Source organism: Pleuronectes platessa, chromosome 22 (genome assembly GCF_947347685.1).
Source record: "Pleuronectes platessa chromosome 22, fPlePla1.1, whole genome shotgun sequence".
In the NCBI taxonomy this organism is placed as follows: Eukaryota; Metazoa; Chordata; class Actinopteri; order Pleuronectiformes; family Pleuronectidae; genus Pleuronectes; species Pleuronectes platessa.
This window is the reverse complement of record NC_070647.1, coordinates 18,288,533-18,306,321: the sequence shown is the minus strand read 5'-3', so window position 1 is coordinate 18,306,321 and position 17,789 is coordinate 18,288,533. Positions and strand designations below refer to the sequence as shown.

At 44.7% G+C, this 17,789-nt stretch overlaps 3 protein-coding genes across 3 annotated transcripts in view; all 3 read right to left on the bottom strand.

Moving 5' to 3' along the window:
* Positions 1-6,287, bottom strand: part of LOC128428652 (leucine-rich repeat-containing G-protein coupled receptor 5) — a 20,373-nt gene extending 14,086 nt beyond the window's left edge. Inside the window, exon 1 of the mRNA XM_053414876.1 lies at positions 5,809-6,287. Coding sequence (XP_053270851.1) covers positions 5,809-6,107 — 299 coding nt within the window. The 5' untranslated portion in view covers positions 6,108-6,287. The remainder of the gene's footprint in view (positions 1-5,808) is intronic.
* Positions 6,288-6,651: 364 nt separating this feature from the next.
* On the bottom strand, positions 6,652-8,761 carry lsm8 (LSM8 homolog, U6 small nuclear RNA associated). Its single transcript, XM_053414903.1, has 4 exons — positions 8,541-8,761; positions 8,239-8,279; positions 7,998-8,125; positions 6,652-7,136 (listed from the first exon to the last, which is right to left on the bottom strand). Exons 1-4 carry the CDS (start codon positions 8,569-8,571, stop codon positions 7,046-7,048), a joined length of 291 nt encoding a protein of 96 aa, XP_053270878.1. The 5' UTR covers positions 8,572-8,761; the 3' UTR covers positions 6,652-7,045.
* A 958-nt stretch (positions 8,762-9,719) lies between these two features.
* Positions 9,720-17,789, bottom strand: part of grip1 (glutamate receptor interacting protein 1) — a 34,869-nt gene continuing 26,799 nt past the window's right edge. The window contains exons 18-27 of the mRNA XM_053415328.1: positions 17,224-17,363; positions 16,931-17,134; positions 16,626-16,779; positions 16,193-16,231; positions 15,843-15,954; positions 15,618-15,650; positions 14,658-14,768; positions 14,454-14,570; positions 14,216-14,362; positions 9,720-14,060 (exon numbers count right to left, since the gene is read on the bottom strand). Coding sequence (XP_053271303.1) covers positions 13,758-14,060; positions 14,216-14,362; positions 14,454-14,570; positions 14,658-14,768; positions 15,618-15,650; positions 15,843-15,954; positions 16,193-16,231; positions 16,626-16,779; positions 16,931-17,134; positions 17,224-17,363 — 1,360 coding nt within the window. The 3' untranslated portion in view covers positions 9,720-13,757. The remainder of the gene's footprint in view (positions 14,061-14,215; positions 14,363-14,453; positions 14,571-14,657; positions 14,769-15,617; positions 15,651-15,842; positions 15,955-16,192; positions 16,232-16,625; positions 16,780-16,930; positions 17,135-17,223; positions 17,364-17,789) is intronic.

Below are 17,789 nucleotides of genomic sequence, written 5' to 3'. Positions count from 1 at the left end.
AAAGCAGTTACACAAAGCCTCTACTCAGTGCTCACACACACACACACACACACACACACACACACACTCAGGACTCCAGGCCTCCTTCAGAGGAACGAGTCAACACACACCTGAGTGAGAAACAAGACAGAAGTGGAAGTTACTGGAAAGAGAGAAAGTGAAGAAATGAATGAAGAAGTGACGTCGGACATTACGACTGTTGATGTTTGACAAATACAAAAATCATGAAAAGTTTCTTAAAAACTTCACAGAGCGACAAACAGGACACAACTCTGTGGACACTTGAGGACAGTTTCCTCTGAGACACTGAAGCTTCATGTTTCATCTGATCTGTTACTTCTGGTTCCACATGAAAGAGTCTGACGCCGTCATCACCTACGTGGGCGGAGTCTACCTATACTTGACTCTGATTGGTTTGTAGACGCCGTCTGACAGGGGGGGGGGGGGGGTTCAGGTGCGGGGGGGGTGGGGGGGGTGTTGTCTTTCTGTTTGACTGAAGCGCTTCATTTGGTTGCCATGGTAACACCATGATGGTATCACTAGCATCATCAGCACCTTCAGGCGCAGTACTCCACAGTATTAAACTACTTCACAGTACTACAGTACTCCACAGTACTACAGTCCTCGACAGTCCTCCACAGTACTACAGAGTACTACAGTACTATACAGTACTCAACAGTACTATACAGTACTCAACAGTACTCCACAGTACTTCACAGTACTACAGTACTCCACAGTACTCCACTGTACTATAGTACTCCACAGTACTCCACATTACTATAGTACTCCACAGTACTCCACATGACTACAGTACTCCACAGTACCCCACTGTACTATAGTACTCCACAGTATTCCACAGTACTCCACAGTACTCCACAGTACTACACTGTACTATAGTACTCCACAGTACTCCACAGTACTACACACTAGTTAAAATGCACCAAATGAACGTCCTTGTGGTTCAAACATTATATCGTCGCAGATGAAGTCTGCAGGTTCTTCTTCTTCTTCTTCCTCCTCCTCTTCTTCTTCTTCTACTGTTTAATTTTGTCTCTACTTCCTGTGATTGGTCCAAAAGTCCAAACTACCCACAAAGTGTTTTCTTTAACAGAACCTGGTTCAGTTTGATCCAGACCCAGAACTCCTCCTCGCTCTGAGGAACCGTTCACACCTGATGATCAGGTTCAGACTGAACTGAAGAGTCTGAAGCTCTGAACCAACCAGGTGAGAAAGAACCAACAACAAAGCTTCAAGCATCAGGTTCTTCAAACCGTCTCAGCTCAACAGGTCATCAGGTCCGAACCCGGTGATGTCATCGGCTCAGAGAGAAAATCCTTTGTTGTTATTTCGTGTTTGTGCCAAAAAAGTTCTTCTTCCTCCTCTTTTCTTCTCCTTATCTGTGATCCTGCTATCTGTCTGATAACCATCAGGAGGGAACGTCTCTCTACTGGGAGGACGGGGAGACAGACTGTCTTTGTCACACACACACACACACACACACACACACGCACAGTGAGGTGTGTCTGCAGGTTGAATACACCCGTTGTTAAGAACTTTCTCAACACACCATAAAGCCTGTTAATGTATGTGTGTGTGTGTGTGTGTGTGTGTGTGTGTGTGTGTGTGTGTGTGTGTGTGTTGCTTTACCACTTTGTCAACAGGTAGCCTGGTCACACAGAGACGTTTGTTTGGACGTATTTTAGCAGAATGTTTCTTTACTCTCAGACCGAGTCGCGGCCGACTGGTTTTTATGACTTTCACACACACACACACAAACACACACTTTGTGTCGCTGTGTCCATTCACTTCATTTATTAACGAACACTCAGAATATATAAGTTGACATGAGAGTTGTTCATTTCCAGACTGAGCTTCACTCACGTTCTCCACACGTGTTCACACATCTGAAAACAAACAGTCAAACTCCACAGTCACATGAATCCTAAAGTTTTATCAAAGGAAAAGTTCTGCTTCTTTTGTGTCTTTGAATGTTACAATAACATTTTCAAAAGTATTACAGGAACTTCTTTAAGACTCAATTCTAAACTTTTGAAATATATTCTTATCTTTTCAATTTCCTAAGACGATTGTTGCAATATAGTAATAAAGTGTGAATAAAGTAAAATAACTACAAACTGACTTAACTCGTTATTTTTTAGATTAGAGTTATACATTTAGTTACAGAACATTATGAGAACAAATTAAAAATATATTAGGAAATATTATGATTAAAGTATCAAGGAATAAAAGTTTGTCTTTTTGTATTTTAGGTTTAAGTTACATTAGTCACATGAAGTCAAACATTGATCATAAAAAGAGTTAAACCTTTATAAACGTGAGTGTTTTCAGGATTGTGTGTCACAGTTTGAGTTTCGACTGAATCGCACAAGTTCAGATGTTTGAAGTGATTGTTTCTGGTCTGAAGAGTGAAAGTGAATGACGAACACGGAGAGAGGGATGAAAGAAAAGACGAATACATTAACCATGTTGTGTGGTTTTCTCCTTGTGTAATGAGAGAGATGCAGCCCTGTGTGTGTGTGTGTGTGTGTGTGTGTATGTGTGTGTGTTTTGTCTCTTTTCCGTCTCCTCGGGCTCAAACTGATGGATATCACACGATTATTCAAATGTCGGCAGAAAGACAAACTCTGACGACAGAGAGAAAAGAGAGTTGTGTAGTTGCAGGCAGAGTGTGACAGTGAGGCCTCGCTCTGGTTTTGTCCTCTTTCAGTCTTTCAATCGTTCTTTCAGTCGTTCTTTCAGTGTTTTGGGGGCGGGGCGGCGGGGGGGGGGGGCCCCACCCGGAGCGAGTGGTGGCGGGGGGTTCGGCCCCTGAGTCAGTCTGAGCTTCCTGATTCCAGAGGGAAAGTAACACAACATAAACAACACGAGTTGAACGAGAGACAAACTGAGAACGACAACAACCTGACGACTGATCTCACTCTGATTCTGACTCATGTTCTCAAACCTGAAACACTTTAATGTTCGATGCTCCAGTTTTCACCATTTGGTTTTTCTCTCTCTAATATTAACTTTATATTTTTCCATCTTGTTCACAACGATAAAGTTTTACTCCACGACAAAGAGGAATCTGACCCTGGATCAGCGGCTCGTCTCAAAGTGAGGCTCCAGAAACCGCTCACATTATTAATCTACAGATCTGACCTCTCTCACAACCTGACGGGGGGGGGGACTGGTCTTCCATTTACCTGTGTGTGCGTGTGTTTGTGTGAGAGTGTGTGAGCTTGTGTGTGTGAGCGTGGGTGTCGGGGACTGTGTGTGTGTGTGTGTGTGTGTGTGACAGCTGAGTGTAAGTGAACCTTGACGATCCTGCAGCAGGTAAATGGACGACATGATCTGTTCCTCTGGTGTGGTGAGAGAGGTCAGGTGATTGACAGGAGGCTCTCTGTCTGTCAGTCATGATTGACAGCTGCTATGACTCCAGATGACATCATGAGTAAGACGGCTGCAGTTCAACGGGAGGAAGTGAAGACGTGTCGTCCATCTTGAATTCAAGGCTATGATTGACACCAATATATCAATAAGTTGTGTTGAAAATGTTTACGTCTGAAATAATTTGCGATCATTAATCCACTCGTCAACACCAGAGAAAAAAATGGCTGCCAAAGTGGGAGTGGCTAAAACGTCCTTCATATGTCCATGGCTTCATTCAGCAGCTAAAAGTCTCCTGAGCTCCTGAGTCAGTCAGATACAGAATAGAGACTTACAGAGCCATTCAGACGTCACACACACACAGACACACACACAGACACACACACAGAGTCACACACACACACACAAAGCCATTGACAGAGTCGTATTCAGAGTAAACTGATGTGTGTGGAGTTTTCTCACAGCTTCACACAAATATTCAAACATCCTCAGCTTCAGTTTCATCTGTAAACAAACGAGTGAGAACTCAGTTTGATCTGGATCCGGTCGCTTTGCAGAACCACAGAGGAACACTGAAGTGGATCCTGATCTGGATTCATGGGGTTCAGATACTGATGTACCAGACATCACACACACGTCCATTTAGAAAACTCAATAAACGTTTTAAATTCACAAACTGCTTCTCTTCTTATTATTAAATGTGTGTTACAGGTTTGTTGGTCTTGTGTAAGATCTTGTGAACGAGTGAGTTCTGCTCAAAAGAATCAGACTTCCCTCGTTTCTCTGACCTCAGACATCCATCTCTTATCTTAACTTCACCACCGCTAACCACTTTACCACCGCGCCGCTAAAACCACCGCCAGCAGAATAATGTATTAACATCTTCAGATTCACCAGCGACCTGAACACAAACATCTGGAACATCAACAAACTGACGATCGGCTGAACGCATCGTGACCAGGTGACTGGACGGGTGTGGGTCTGTGGGATACTGGTGACCAACCGACAACTCACACACACACCACACACACACACCGACGCACACACACACATACACAGAGGAACTCCTTGATGTTTTGTTGGATTGAACTTCTGATTGGAGCTTTAATAAAGACACAAAGAACCTTGGATCGACGCTGTGTGTGTGTGTGTGTGTGTGTGTGTGTGTGTATGTGTGAATGTCCATCTGCCTGTCTTAGGCAAACTGTAAGGAAAGTGCTTTCATTGCGAGAAACACACACACACACACACACACACACACACATACACACACACACACACACACACACACACACACACAGAATTGAAGAAGGTTTCCTTTAATGAGAGTGAAACTTAAATCCTGGACATTGTGAAGCTTTTAGACCACGGCCAAGACGGGCAGGTTTCACCCCCCCCCCCCCCCCCCCCCACACACACACACACAGACACACACACAGTGTACAGTGATGTAATGGTTTTGCCAGAGCTGAAACATGTTTTGTGTGGAGGCTGCTCACCTGCTGGGAGGTGAAATGGATTTGAATGAATTGAACTGGAGTTCAACTTTCTGAAAGTTCTTCTGGGTCATTTTGAACATCTTCAGTTTGTGGATCAGTTCAAAGACTTAATGTGCTGACAGGAAATCCTCAGACAATAAGTGTAAATATGAAAACCATCATCCACATGCTGATCCGGGGACTCGTTCACACCTTGTTTGTTTCAGACCTTCAGACTTCACAGTTTGGTCTGAACCTGAATAACAGGTGTGAAGGTTCCTCAGACCTCGTCCAGACCCAACAAACCTTCAGAGTCCAGGACAGCAGGACTTGGGTCAGATCAACTCTTTAGTCCCTAATAAACAATGTGAAACCAGAACTAACAGATCAGAGGACAGTTAAACGTTTGATTCACTAACATCACTGACCTGCTGCATTCATGGTTGAATATGAATTTGATTTGATCAACACTAATATATCAAATGTGTCCAGAGAACCTTCACAACAACAGACACTTCTGGAAACTCCAGATCCTCCTGGAGAACCGTTCCTCAGAAACCCTGAGAACCAGCTTCAGGAGAACTGGAACCATCAGAAGCCCCTGGAACCTGAACCTGAACCTGTCTGACTGAACCTGGACCCTCTTCTTCAGCTGCTCGTTCCTGACTCTGACTGTACGAACCATCATGGAACCAGCATCTGTCCTGAAGGTTCAGTGGAGCCACTTTAAAGCTTCCAGAACCTTAGAACCTGTTTCAGAACCTTTAGAACCACATCATGACGTGCGCGTACGTTCCAGCAGAGCACGAGAGGAATAAACAGGTGCTGCGATTCTCACGACGCACGGACGCACACGCACGCAGACACATGTTGCAGTTCTTACGTGCACAGTAAACCCAGTAGAACCAGTAAACCCAGTAGACCCTCGGTGCTGACTCACAGGAAGGAGGTGAACACGCTCAGGTTGCTCGGTATCTCCCGGAGCCCCAGGTCCGAGCAGTCCACCCGGTGCAGCAGCCCGTCCACCTCGCACCGACAGCGGCCAGGGCAGCCAGCTCGCCCCGCCGCTCTGTCCCCGTCCCCGGAGCTCCACGCCCCGGCCACCGCCGTGCTGCTCACCCGGGCGGTGGAGCTCTCCTCCGCGGCCACGGAGCCCAGCATCCCCACGCCGAGCACGGAGCTCCGCAACCCGGCTGAGAGGAGCGCGAAGACGCTGATGAGAGCAACTGTCCCCGGCATGTCCTCCACGGTGTCTCCCGACAAAGTTTGAGCTCCAGAGAAAATGAATCAGAAACTAAGTGGATCAGATCAGAGCCACATCCTGGGATCCGGATTCAAACCAGATCAGAAACTAAGTAAAACTGATTTCAGAGAGTTTGAGCTGAAGCCTGAAGTGAGTCCAGAGTTAAGCATGGAGAGAGAAAGTGGTTGTGTGTGTGTGGGAGAGAGAGAGAGTGTGTGTGTGGGAGACGGAGAGAGAGAGTGAGAGGGGGAGAGAGAGAGAGAGTGCGAGAGGTAAAGTGTGTGAGTGAGTGTGTGTGTGTAATTTTTAATCTCAGTTGGACAAACTGTTTAAATAAAAAACACAATGAATGAATCATAGTAGAAAAATGTTTACAATTCAATTATCAAAATTTGATTTGATTTTCATCAATGTTCAAGTTCAACAGCCTCATGATCAAATTCAATTTGATCACATTTACACAAATCGTCTCACGTCTTCTGAACATGATGAACATTGTGTTATTATATTTTCAGGTCAGTGAACAGACGCTGAGTCAGATTATGAGACATGAAACTTTAATAAACAAAACAATGTGACAAAAGGACTTGAAGCATAAAAAACTTTCATCATAACAACTCGAACATTTCACGTCTTCATTTATAAAAAGTCCAAACTGAAGTCGTCCGTGTGACAGATTCTCAGCTGATCCAGAATCAGGCTCCGGTGACGCCCGTCCACACGACCGACGCTGAGGCTGACATCACTTCCTGTTCGAGACTCGTCCCTGAACGTCTCACCACGCAGCCTCACATCAGGGACGAGTGAACGAGTGAACGAGCGATTACAGAGGCAGCGTCAGTCGTGCTGTCTCTCTCCTCCTGTCGCGTGGAGATGGCAGCCAGGAAAGGTGAAAGTGGAAGGAGGGGAGGAGAGGGGGTCAAAGGTCGAGGGGTCAGTGGGCGACTGAGTTGAGCGGCTCAGCTCTGATGTTTCCTAAATCCAGAGTGGAGTCGTGCTCTTCATCGATTTCTCCGATCACAGCTCTGGAAGAAAACAGCAAAACCGATAATCAATAAACTGATCACTGTGACATAAATAAGATGCTTTACTTTGTGTTTCACTTTCTTCATGTTCAGTTAAATCTCCAGTGAAACATGTTTAATATTCACGTGTGTCTGGTAAAAACATAAATCTATGGAGGGAAACTGTGAATGTGCATCACGCCCCCTGGTGGCAGAGTCAACAGTAACCAGCAGCTCGACATGGGAAGTGATGATGACTTGTTCTCTTCTCTGCAGGTTTATTTCAGACCTCAACTCCAGAAATTGTCAGGAAACTTGTGTCCTGACATGTTGTGTAGTTAGTGTTAGTGAACCAGCAGCAGGTTGTTGGGTCACATCCAGGCGAGGGGCGGAGCCTGTAGAGCAGCAGGAGGCCGGACATGACTTATAAACTCTGCTGTGGAAAGATCAGTGTTGTTGTTTACAGCTCGTCCACACCGGCGTCGGCCCTCATCACCAGAAGATCTGGAACCTCCTCGTGTTTCCAAGTCGACATCTTCGTCTTCTACGTGTCCGGCTCCTCTTCTTCATCCTGAGATGTTTGTGTTCGTCCAGTTTCACGTCACGTGTTAGAAACCTCATCGACACGTCCACTCGCTCACTGGGAAGCTTCCACACATTGTCCTGCTGGTTCCTCACATGGACTCACTCTGACATGTTACACACATTCTACTAGGAGGCTGCAGGAGAAGATCCAGAACATGGCCCGATGTTTGTTCTCACATAGAGAACCTCCAGAACATGTGAGGAGCGTGTGAGGAGCATGTGAGGAACACGTCTGTGGTTCAGTTGAGTTCTGAAATCAGCTTTGATTCATGAAGACGTTAAACTAGTTAAACTCACACGTTGTCTCCTCGGACGATGTAAAGTCCCAGAACCACCTGCTCCACACCCTGACTGGAGCTGAACACGCGCTCATGACTCTCATCCAGGATCAGGTTGATGGTCTGATCGAAGCCCTTCAGGGTGCCCTGCACGCGCACACACACACACACATGAATGATATCAGTCATCTGAAGATCAATAATATTGATGATTAATGTGTTAAATCCACAGTTTGGATCAGAAACGTGATGAAACTCACCACAATCATTCTCCCGTCGGAGGTGACGATGGCCACGGTGCCTGAACCTCGGTTAAAGAAACAACATTTCTGGACACAACATTAAATCCACGTTTAAAACAACACAGAACAACCACCTCTTCTGTTTTAAGACTAAAACGAATCTTAGCTTCAACTCGGCGCCGCTGAAAGATCAAGTTATAATCACCATTAGTTATTAAATACCTTACAAATACAGCTAGCATAGCTCCTGAGCTTACGAGCATTCACCCATTCATTCACACGGGCAGTTAGCACGTTAGCAGCTAGCGGCGGAAGGATACGGTTGATGTAGCTCTCCAGGGCGGTGGACATGTTTCCTGCGGGACTCGGTGTCTGTGTTTGCGGTGAAAATCAGGCTGAGCGTCTTCACCGGGTCCGCGAGAGTCGATATCAACCGAGACAACACCGACAGACACGGAGAGCGGAGCTACGCAGGAGCTAACAGGGGAGCTAACACAGGCAGCTTATGCTAACAGCTACAACAGCGAGCAGACAGAAGCAATCACACACGGAGCAGGAAGCAGAGCGTCGAACCACAGATTCACTTCTAACTGTTTATATTCTCATATAAATATTAAATGTAAAACGTTATTTCATATATAGTAACATTACATCATTTATTTATCATATATTGAATATGTTATAAACCATAGTCGTAAATAATAATACTTAATAAATATGCACAATAATATATAGATTTCTAAAGAAGACAGACATGATTCATACAAAATTTTCTATATATTATCCTCATCAATTATAGTTAATGTTCAGCGATTAATTCTTTTTTTTGTACTCTGTAAAACTGCATCATTTTATACTCAATTATACTATAATTTTTACTACGTTATTTTGCATACATTTCTATATATCTTATCAAATGAATTCTTTGAAAAAATATATTACAATTGTAAAGTTTCGTAAGCAATAAATTATATTTTTTATATAATGTGCATTTTTAAGTAAATTATATCTACCTACACTATAATACATTTGTTTAATCACTAAGAATTAATACATGACAAGTATCAGGCAAGTTGAATTATTGAATTATTATTCAAATATTTAAAAAAAATTATACAGAGCAATAAACTATTTTGTTTGTTATTATTTTCAAAAACATTTAGTTCATAAATCACACTGAGGAATTAACATAAATTGCACTAATTCTATATATATATTCTTGTATATATAAAAAAAATCATAATATTAAAATGTATACAGTAATGAATTTTGTTTGATTTATATATTCATTTGTATGTATTTTATACTGCTGAATTATACTGTAATATGTCAACTCAATAATAAATTCTACTCCTTTGAATGTATTTTTAATTATGCAGATTTTATTTAACTTAATCTCAGAACATACAGAATCTTTAGTATAAAACACAACTCGAGTGTATGTATTAAAAAACAAACATGTTGGTGTTTCAGTGTGAGATGACACATGAGTCGAGTCGTCCCAGCAGGTCTTCATCTTTATTGTTGCTCAGTAGTCGTCCATACAAAGGGAAGGTGGAGAAGAGCAGTGGAGCCCGACAGGACAAACACCAGGAACGTCGATCATGCTACCAAAGTATTAAATTTGTACAAAAATACTTTACAACATCCCTGTTCCTTTAAAGAAAAATAGTTTGGTTGGTTGGTGAAGCTACATGGAAACAAATTTGACCAATTATATTAAAATGGCAGTGCAATGTGTGTGTTAGTGTGCATGTGTATGTGTGTGTGAGTTTGTGTGGTTGGACATCTTGCTGAGGTGAATCACTATAGTGCAAATCCCTGCAATGTTACACACACACGCACACAAACACACACAAACACACACACAGTGTTTATGGCTTTAGAGCTCACTTGTCCAGCCCTCCTGAAGCCACACCCCTCTTCGACTGAGTTGTTATGATAATCATCAGAGTTTTAGCTCATCATTTGCGTAACGTCCCACGATGCTAGCTGAATCCTAACTAAACATTAGAAGTGTTAACGAAGTGTTAGATGTGTGCTAACTGAATGATGTTTGCTATGTGTTAACTTTGCCATGGCATAGTTCCAGGTGTTATCAAACCAATTGCTAGCTGTGTTAGCCCTGAACTAAGCGTGTGCTCAACAAAGTGTTGTGAGGCCGATATTAGCTGAGCTCTAATCACGTTTTAGGTTTGTTCGTTAAGTGTTAGCTCTATGCTAAGACCTAGCTTGGTTGGCCAGGTGTTAGCCTTACTTTATCTGTATGTTACACAACTATTGGCTAATACTATGTGTTAGCCGTATGCTAGCCTTGTTTTGAGTGTGTGCTGCTAACCACTGCTGTGTTTACCAGAGACCTGAGTTAGCTGTGTGTGCTAACTCACTACTTCTCTAGCCGTAGCCCTGTTATGTTCTAGGTGTGTGCTCCAGGTGTGAGTTTTTGTTTTCCATGTGGTGATGTGTTAGTGACATTGTGCTGAATTCATCTTAGTCACATTAGGCTAATGCTATTCTTGTGCTCAGTGTCTGCTCGCTACATGCTAACAATATGCTAGCACTGTGCTTCAGAGGATCGGTTTTCAAAGTTGAGTATGGAGTAGAATAGCCAATCACAGCCAGCTACACAGAAAGAGCAAATCACAGGTATCCAATCAGATCTCGTTTCCAAAGCACAGAATCTGTTCCAGAGCAGCGAGTGGTCGCTTCAAGTCGGGGAGGGTTTCTATTGGCCTCTGGTGCTAAGGGAGGGTTCTGATTGGCCAGTTTAAAGTGAGTTCAGTATGAGGTGAGAGCTGGAAGATGTTGACATCAATCCAAAGTAAACACACAAACACACTCTCACACACTCACTCACACAGACACACACTCACAGGTATTTACTGTCACAGGTTTCCTGTTCAAACAGGACTTTTTTCTGGTGGAACATCTGGTGGTTATGAGGTGAAGGTCGTCAGGGGTCGATGGTTCCGATGTGAACACGACGCGACTGAACTGATTTTAAATCTATTTACATCTTTTCAGAATCAGCCGTCATGGAAACAAACGAACAAACAGAGAGAACTGACAAGTCAATCAAAAAACACACAGATCGATTAGCATAATAGATCACTGTTACTGGGGTTCAGGGGGTGGGGGGGCGGGCATGCTTAGCTTCTTCTGGAGCTGATTGGTTTATTCACGTGTTGAGGAGAACCAATCACAGACAGGCAGGGAAGCGTTTGTTTCCTGATTGGTTCCAGCCAATCAGCCGAATCAGAATTGCCGTCTGTCTCTCATCCTGGCTGTCTATTGGTCATGGGTAAAGGGTGGGGGGGGGGGGGCACAGCCAAGACTAGAAATTGAGGTGGGAGGGGCTTAACTGGCCTTGTGTTTACTGCACACACATAACACACACACATACACACATACACAGTGTGGCCAGTCCAACAGGTGTAAACAGTAGAAAAAGATTCTTATTGAACCGCTCAGTGTCTTCATCATTATTACTTCTCCAGTCTGCAGCTCGTTCATGGCACTGAACTCAAACCTGGACACCGAGCCGTCTCTCTGTCCATGTTTATTAGGGATGCTCCGATCAGAGCCAGCTGATGAATATTGGAAATTACTGGATTTTATGAATGTAAAATTCAACAAATTAGAAAAGAAGGTTTTTGCAGAAAACTCCATCATCACTGTTCTTCAACACCACGACTGGTTATGTTTTATTTTGGTGAAACGATACCCAGCCCTTGAACCCACCACATGTAACTGGAAAGTTTCTACCTTTAACTGAATGCTAGTTTGATTACGGTCACCTTGACCACCATCTTTGTTTGTCCAAGGATGCTCTGACTTCACAGGAGCTTATGGTAAAGTATTTGAAACAGTACAGAAGTGTGTTATCGGGACTTCATGCTACACTGTTGATTCAAATACAGTATCTGCAAGTAGCATTAGCCTGATAGCATGACATGGACGTGGATGTGTCAGGGGGTGGCCCATCATAGCAGAACTAAATATGAGCAGCTGCAGGTTTGTGTGGATCCCACCCTTCTAGATTCTTACCGTCATTTCCATGTTGCTTATACTCACTTGCAACTCAACCATAATAATCTTTTATCCTGTTATTACAATTAAACTTCACAGTGCTTCTGCCTAGAAAACCCTGGTGGGATCCAAATCTATTTCACATTGCTGAACAGCTTCCACTCAAGTTGTGCAGGATCAAACCAGTGGGGCAGAGTCGAGGAGCGACTTCAGGTTGTCAAACTGCAACTACAACTTATAGGAAACTTCTTTTAAGAATACTTGGTGTGACTATTTATAAGAGGTACAAACATTTTGGCCCTAGGCAGCCATAACCTGGCTTCATTATTGACAGACCTGATGGAGGGTGATGGGTTTTAAAGGGTTTCTCATGCAGAACCTTCCTATAAAATGTTTTAAGAAAAGAAACCAGTCAGTGATCACCACTAGTTTGTATGATCACAATGACATGGGCCATATACACCCTGATCGGAGCATCTCTAGTCTCCTTGGCATCATGCCTGTCTATCAGCAGGTTCTTGGCCAGCACAACCAAAAGCCATGTTTCTGGTTCTAGCGAGATCATACAGTCCTGGAGCCATGGTTCTAACTTGTAGAGGCAGCAGACTTGATTCTGTAACCACCAGGACCATGAGCAAGAACCATGTCTTGAACCAGTTAGAATAGTGGCTACGGCTCTGGCTTCAGGAGGTTTAATACCTATGGTTCTTTGACCCTGAGACCATGAACCAGAGCCATGCCTAGGGACAGGTAAGACAACTGGCTCAGGCTTCGGTTGAATCAGTAGCCAGGATTCTGTTACCACCAAGACCAGAACCTATGTGTCCTTGACCAGTAAGACCACTGGCCATGGCTCTATTTTAAGTGGGACAATTAGCCCTTGTTCTAGTCTTGTAGAGCCATTAACCATCGATCTTAGACCAGTAAGGCCAGTGGCTGAGATCTGGCTTTAGTAGGACAACTAGCAATGGTTCTGTTCCAACGAATACCAGAACACAAGTGTCTTTGACCAGAAAGACCAGTGGCTGTGGCTCTAGTTCCAGTAGGGCCAATGGTCCTAGTCCTTGGCTTGTAGAATCAGTGTCCACTGATCGTAGACCAGTAAGACCATTGCCTGTAGCTCCACCTTTAGTAGAACCAGGGGGCATGGCTGTAGCCTCGTAGAACCAGAACCCATCGATCTTGTATCAGTTGCTCGCGTTGTGGTTCCAGTAGTATCAGTGGTCATAGTTCGGGATCCAGTGACACCAGTAGTACCAGTTTGCAAAACTGGTTCAGATGAAAAGGTAAGGAGTTTTTCCAGTCCATTGTGTGCTTTCAGGCTCCCTTAGCAGTTCAAGGGTCAAACTTAGTGGTTAAACGTCAAAGTCCATCCAGGGGGTGTATGTAGCACCATGGGGATCCACGCTGAACCAGTTTGACTCAACTTTGTTGTACTGTTCTCATCATCGACCTCTATTCCAGTCTGGTTACAACCAGTTTAATCCAGTTAGATCCAGGTTTGTCTGCTATAAGGAGCTGTTACTCACCTGCCCCACCCCAAACGCTGCCCCCAGCAGATCTCCTGGTTTGCTCCACTTGATTGGACCACAATCATCTACTTGGCCAATACAAAGCTCAGACGGTCCCAGGTCGCCGCCAATTGGCTGATGGGAGTTGCTACTGTTGTGGGTGATGCCATCAGTGTGATTGGCCAGCAGACAAGAGGAGGTGGGGTTTCGGCTGATGACGAGATCCAAGCGATCTGGAGACTCTGCGATCAGAGGGACGACCAGGCAGCAGTCGAAGTCCCTGGTCCGCACGTGGTTGATCTGGAAAACAGACGAACGGATGAGGGGCGGTGACGTGTCCTCTTCAGAGGTTCTATCATTTTCAGTTGAAGCAATTTGATGAGAAAACGACTCAACATACTTAACAGCACTGTGACAGTTTAGGTTCACGTACCCACCAGGTCCGGGCTTCTTACCTGTAATATTCGGTCATAGGCTCGGAGGCCGCCCCGCTCCGCCGGACCCCCCGGTCGGATGTTGTTGACGTAGACGCCACGGTCCAACAAACCATCAGAAACACTGAAACCAAAGTCCTCCAGGTCCGAGGCCTTCTCCAGAGTCAACTACAAATATAAACAACCTTCTGTTAGGATCAGAACCTGAGGATTACCGTGATGTCATGGTGACCTGTGGTTCCCAGTGGTCAGTGTTCACCTTATGGAGTTCCACAGGGTTCTGGTTTAGGATCTCGTTGACTTCCTGCCTCATCTTCCTCATGGCAAAGGCTCGGCGTTGGGGGTCAGAGGGTAATGTGTTGGACCTCGGCGTCACCTGGAAAGTTCAAAGGAATAATTCTTAAAAAACGTTAAACACACAAACATCACATCCACGACGTGACAGGTTCGGTGGAACAGTCACCTGGGGTCGGTTGCTGCTGCGCTCCTGAAAACTGGCCTGGCGTCCCAGAGTGCTGCGCAGGGGGGTGGGGTCATGGTTCAGACTGAGGGTGGAGCCCGACATGATGGTTGCCTGGAGAAAGCCAATCAGAGAAAACCAGTGAATCAGAACCATCCAATCAGAGGACAGCGTGTGAAAGAGTCTCTCTTGGATCCAACAAAAACATGGTGACTGAAGCAAACCTGGTTGCACGACCTTTGACCCCAGCTACACGATCACACCAGCACAGGTCTCTTCTAACGGGTTCTACTGACAGATTCTACTGTGATGGATTTTACTGACGTTCTACTGACATTTTATTTAGTTGTTTCTGTCTTTACAGTTAAAGCTTCTGAGAACTTGACCTACTTTCAGGATCTAATTTGAGGATCTACTGTTCTCCTCTGGTTCTACTGAGTCATGTTCAGGATCTGGTTCTATTTCTTCTGATTTCACCGGAAGAATCTTCTGTTTCTACTGAGATTCTATTTCCTACCTAATGTTTTCACGTCACTCAACAGACGGTCACTCCTCAGCCAATCGGAATCAAGGACTAATCAGACGCATGCAATACTGACAGATCTGCTTCAAGACGGCAAAACAAACTACCCATCAGGCCTTGCACAAGCTCTCCCAGCATGCCTTGCTCAAACTGCCATGCCTGGTGCAACATGACTCTGCCACATGATTGGCCAGAAGCTGGCTGATGTCACTAAGATGTTACAATAACGTCACCATGGGCGGTAGCTTGCTGCTGGGGGGTGCGGTTAGAGTCACATTCAAAAACAGATAACATGTTGGACGTTTGATGACGCTAGAAGAAAATGTCCAGTTACAGAGAGAAGAGGACAGAGCAGAGTTAGTGGAGAGGGGGGAGGAGGAGGAGGAGGAAGAGGAAGAGGAAGAATAAGAGGAAGAGGAGGAGGAGGAGGAGGAGGATACCAGAGCGAGCAGGTGCGTCTCCTGATCAGTCTCCTGGAAGAGAAGGAGTCATTTTTCTTTTCAGCTCAGTCACTAAGATTTACTGCTGCATTTCCAAACAACATTAAAACCTTTAGCAGCTCGAAGAGTTCACAGTAAAACTCTCAAACACTCAAGTTGTAAAGTTCTTGTTCGACTGATTCTCACATTTCAGACATCATGAGTCCTGCTGACCGAGCCACTCACCTCCAGCTCCCTGAGGATGCCGCTCTGTCCACACGTCTCCAGATCCTCCAGAGCCTGAGACCAGAAGTTCTCCTCCTGGTCCGGTTCTGTCCCATCATGCCCCACGGTGAACCTGGAGGAGAAAGAGACAGGTCAGCCAATCAGAGAACAGCCTGAGACTCACACACACACAGAGGAGGCTGGTGACGGACAGGTCATGCTGGTGAGAGAGTGGGCGGGAGCTGACGACATACACGTCCATCCGGTGTATGCGTCAGTGTGACAAGGGTCGAAGGTCACCAGGTGAGGGGTCACCTGGAGGTCAGACAGGACTGTGCGGGGGAGTTAAAGGTCAAAGATCATTGTGATACCTGCTGTCAGAGATTAGACCGCTGGGCAGGTTACAGGCTCTGCAGATAGAGACACACTGATGTTACTGCTGCTAGCTCGCCGCTAGCATCCGCCACTGACTGGGATAAGAAACGCTAGCATGCTAAAGTCGTGTGAAAAGCAGCTGTGGGAATCTGGATGATGTCACAGGTTTAATCACGCTCTGTAGGTTTATTGTTGTAAACAGGAAACACATCTTTTATTTCAGAGATTAGTGTCTGAACTGTGTCTTTATTTATATCAGTTTCTTCTTTGTGTCAGTGTAGTTTCGTGGTTTCAGTCATCCAAGCTGTTATTATCATATCATTCTATTATTATTATATTTACACAGGTTTTATATTTTCCACTTCACTATAAATCTGTTTAATTAAATTTGTGTAGCATTTAAGTTTTCTCTGTCTCTGCCTGTCTCACCCTCCGAGTGGTGGGCGGTCCCAGTCGTCGTCACTCAGGCCCAGATCTGACAGCGGATTGGCTCGCTGGCGAGCGGCGGACGATGATTGGCTGTTGATCGTCTTGGCGTTGCGCCAATCATGGAACGTGTACGGAGACGACTGGAACACGGGAGCTGCAGACAAACCAAGAAGATCGTTCATGTGTGGAACTGTTTCTCTAGAGCTCACACTTTAAAATCACAAAGGATTTAATAAACCTTTTTTATTTTAAGACAAATTGTACTATTAAAAACGAAGCTCAGGGGTCAGAGGTCAGGTTCCTACCCGGCGAGGTGAAGCTGCTGTCCATGTTGGATCCGTCCCACGACTCCACGGCGCTGTCCACGGACGGCAGCGCGCTGAACGCTCTCTGGCTCGATGGAGGCACCGCCATGATGACAGGCTCCTCCTCCCCGTCCAGGTTCTCCTGACCGAGCCCCACCCCCGAACTCAGATCTGGACCAATCACGCATGACTTCGGACTCGACACTTTAAGAAAACCAAGGAAAAGTTTATTTTGACCTGTTGTCTTTAAAAACAGTTTAAAGAAGCTGTTGCATCTAAATAGTTGAACGTACGCTCGCCCATCTTCTTGATCTTCAGCGTCACCGTCTCGCCCGCCTGCTGCAGCAGACTGATGGCCTCGCTCAGAGGCTTCCCCTTCAGGCTGCTGCTGTTGATCGCCAGGATACGATCCCCCACGTGGATCGCACCAGTCCTAACACACACACACACACACACATATTACAATGTTATATTTTTTTTAATAATAGTGATTCACTGTTTTATTTCACGACATATTCACAGCACCACAAAGTCAGATGTGTTAGTTATCCAGCTCCCGGTGGATTTGGTAACTCTGTGTCGCTCTGGTTTTAAAACTGAATTTACAATTTTATTCTCTCTTGTTTTTTATAGTTTTTGTTCATATTTTTATGCAAAGTTATTTTTTTCTGAATTATATAAGATTATTTAATGCAAGAAAACAAACGATAAAGTCGAAGTTGTTGTATTTATTATGAGCAGCAGAGGGCGACATTGACTTGTTGGAATTTATCTGCTCACTCAGTTCATGTTTAAACTAAATTAATCATTCTCAAGGTTATCATTTCACATTTTCTGTTTAATATTCTATATGAACAAC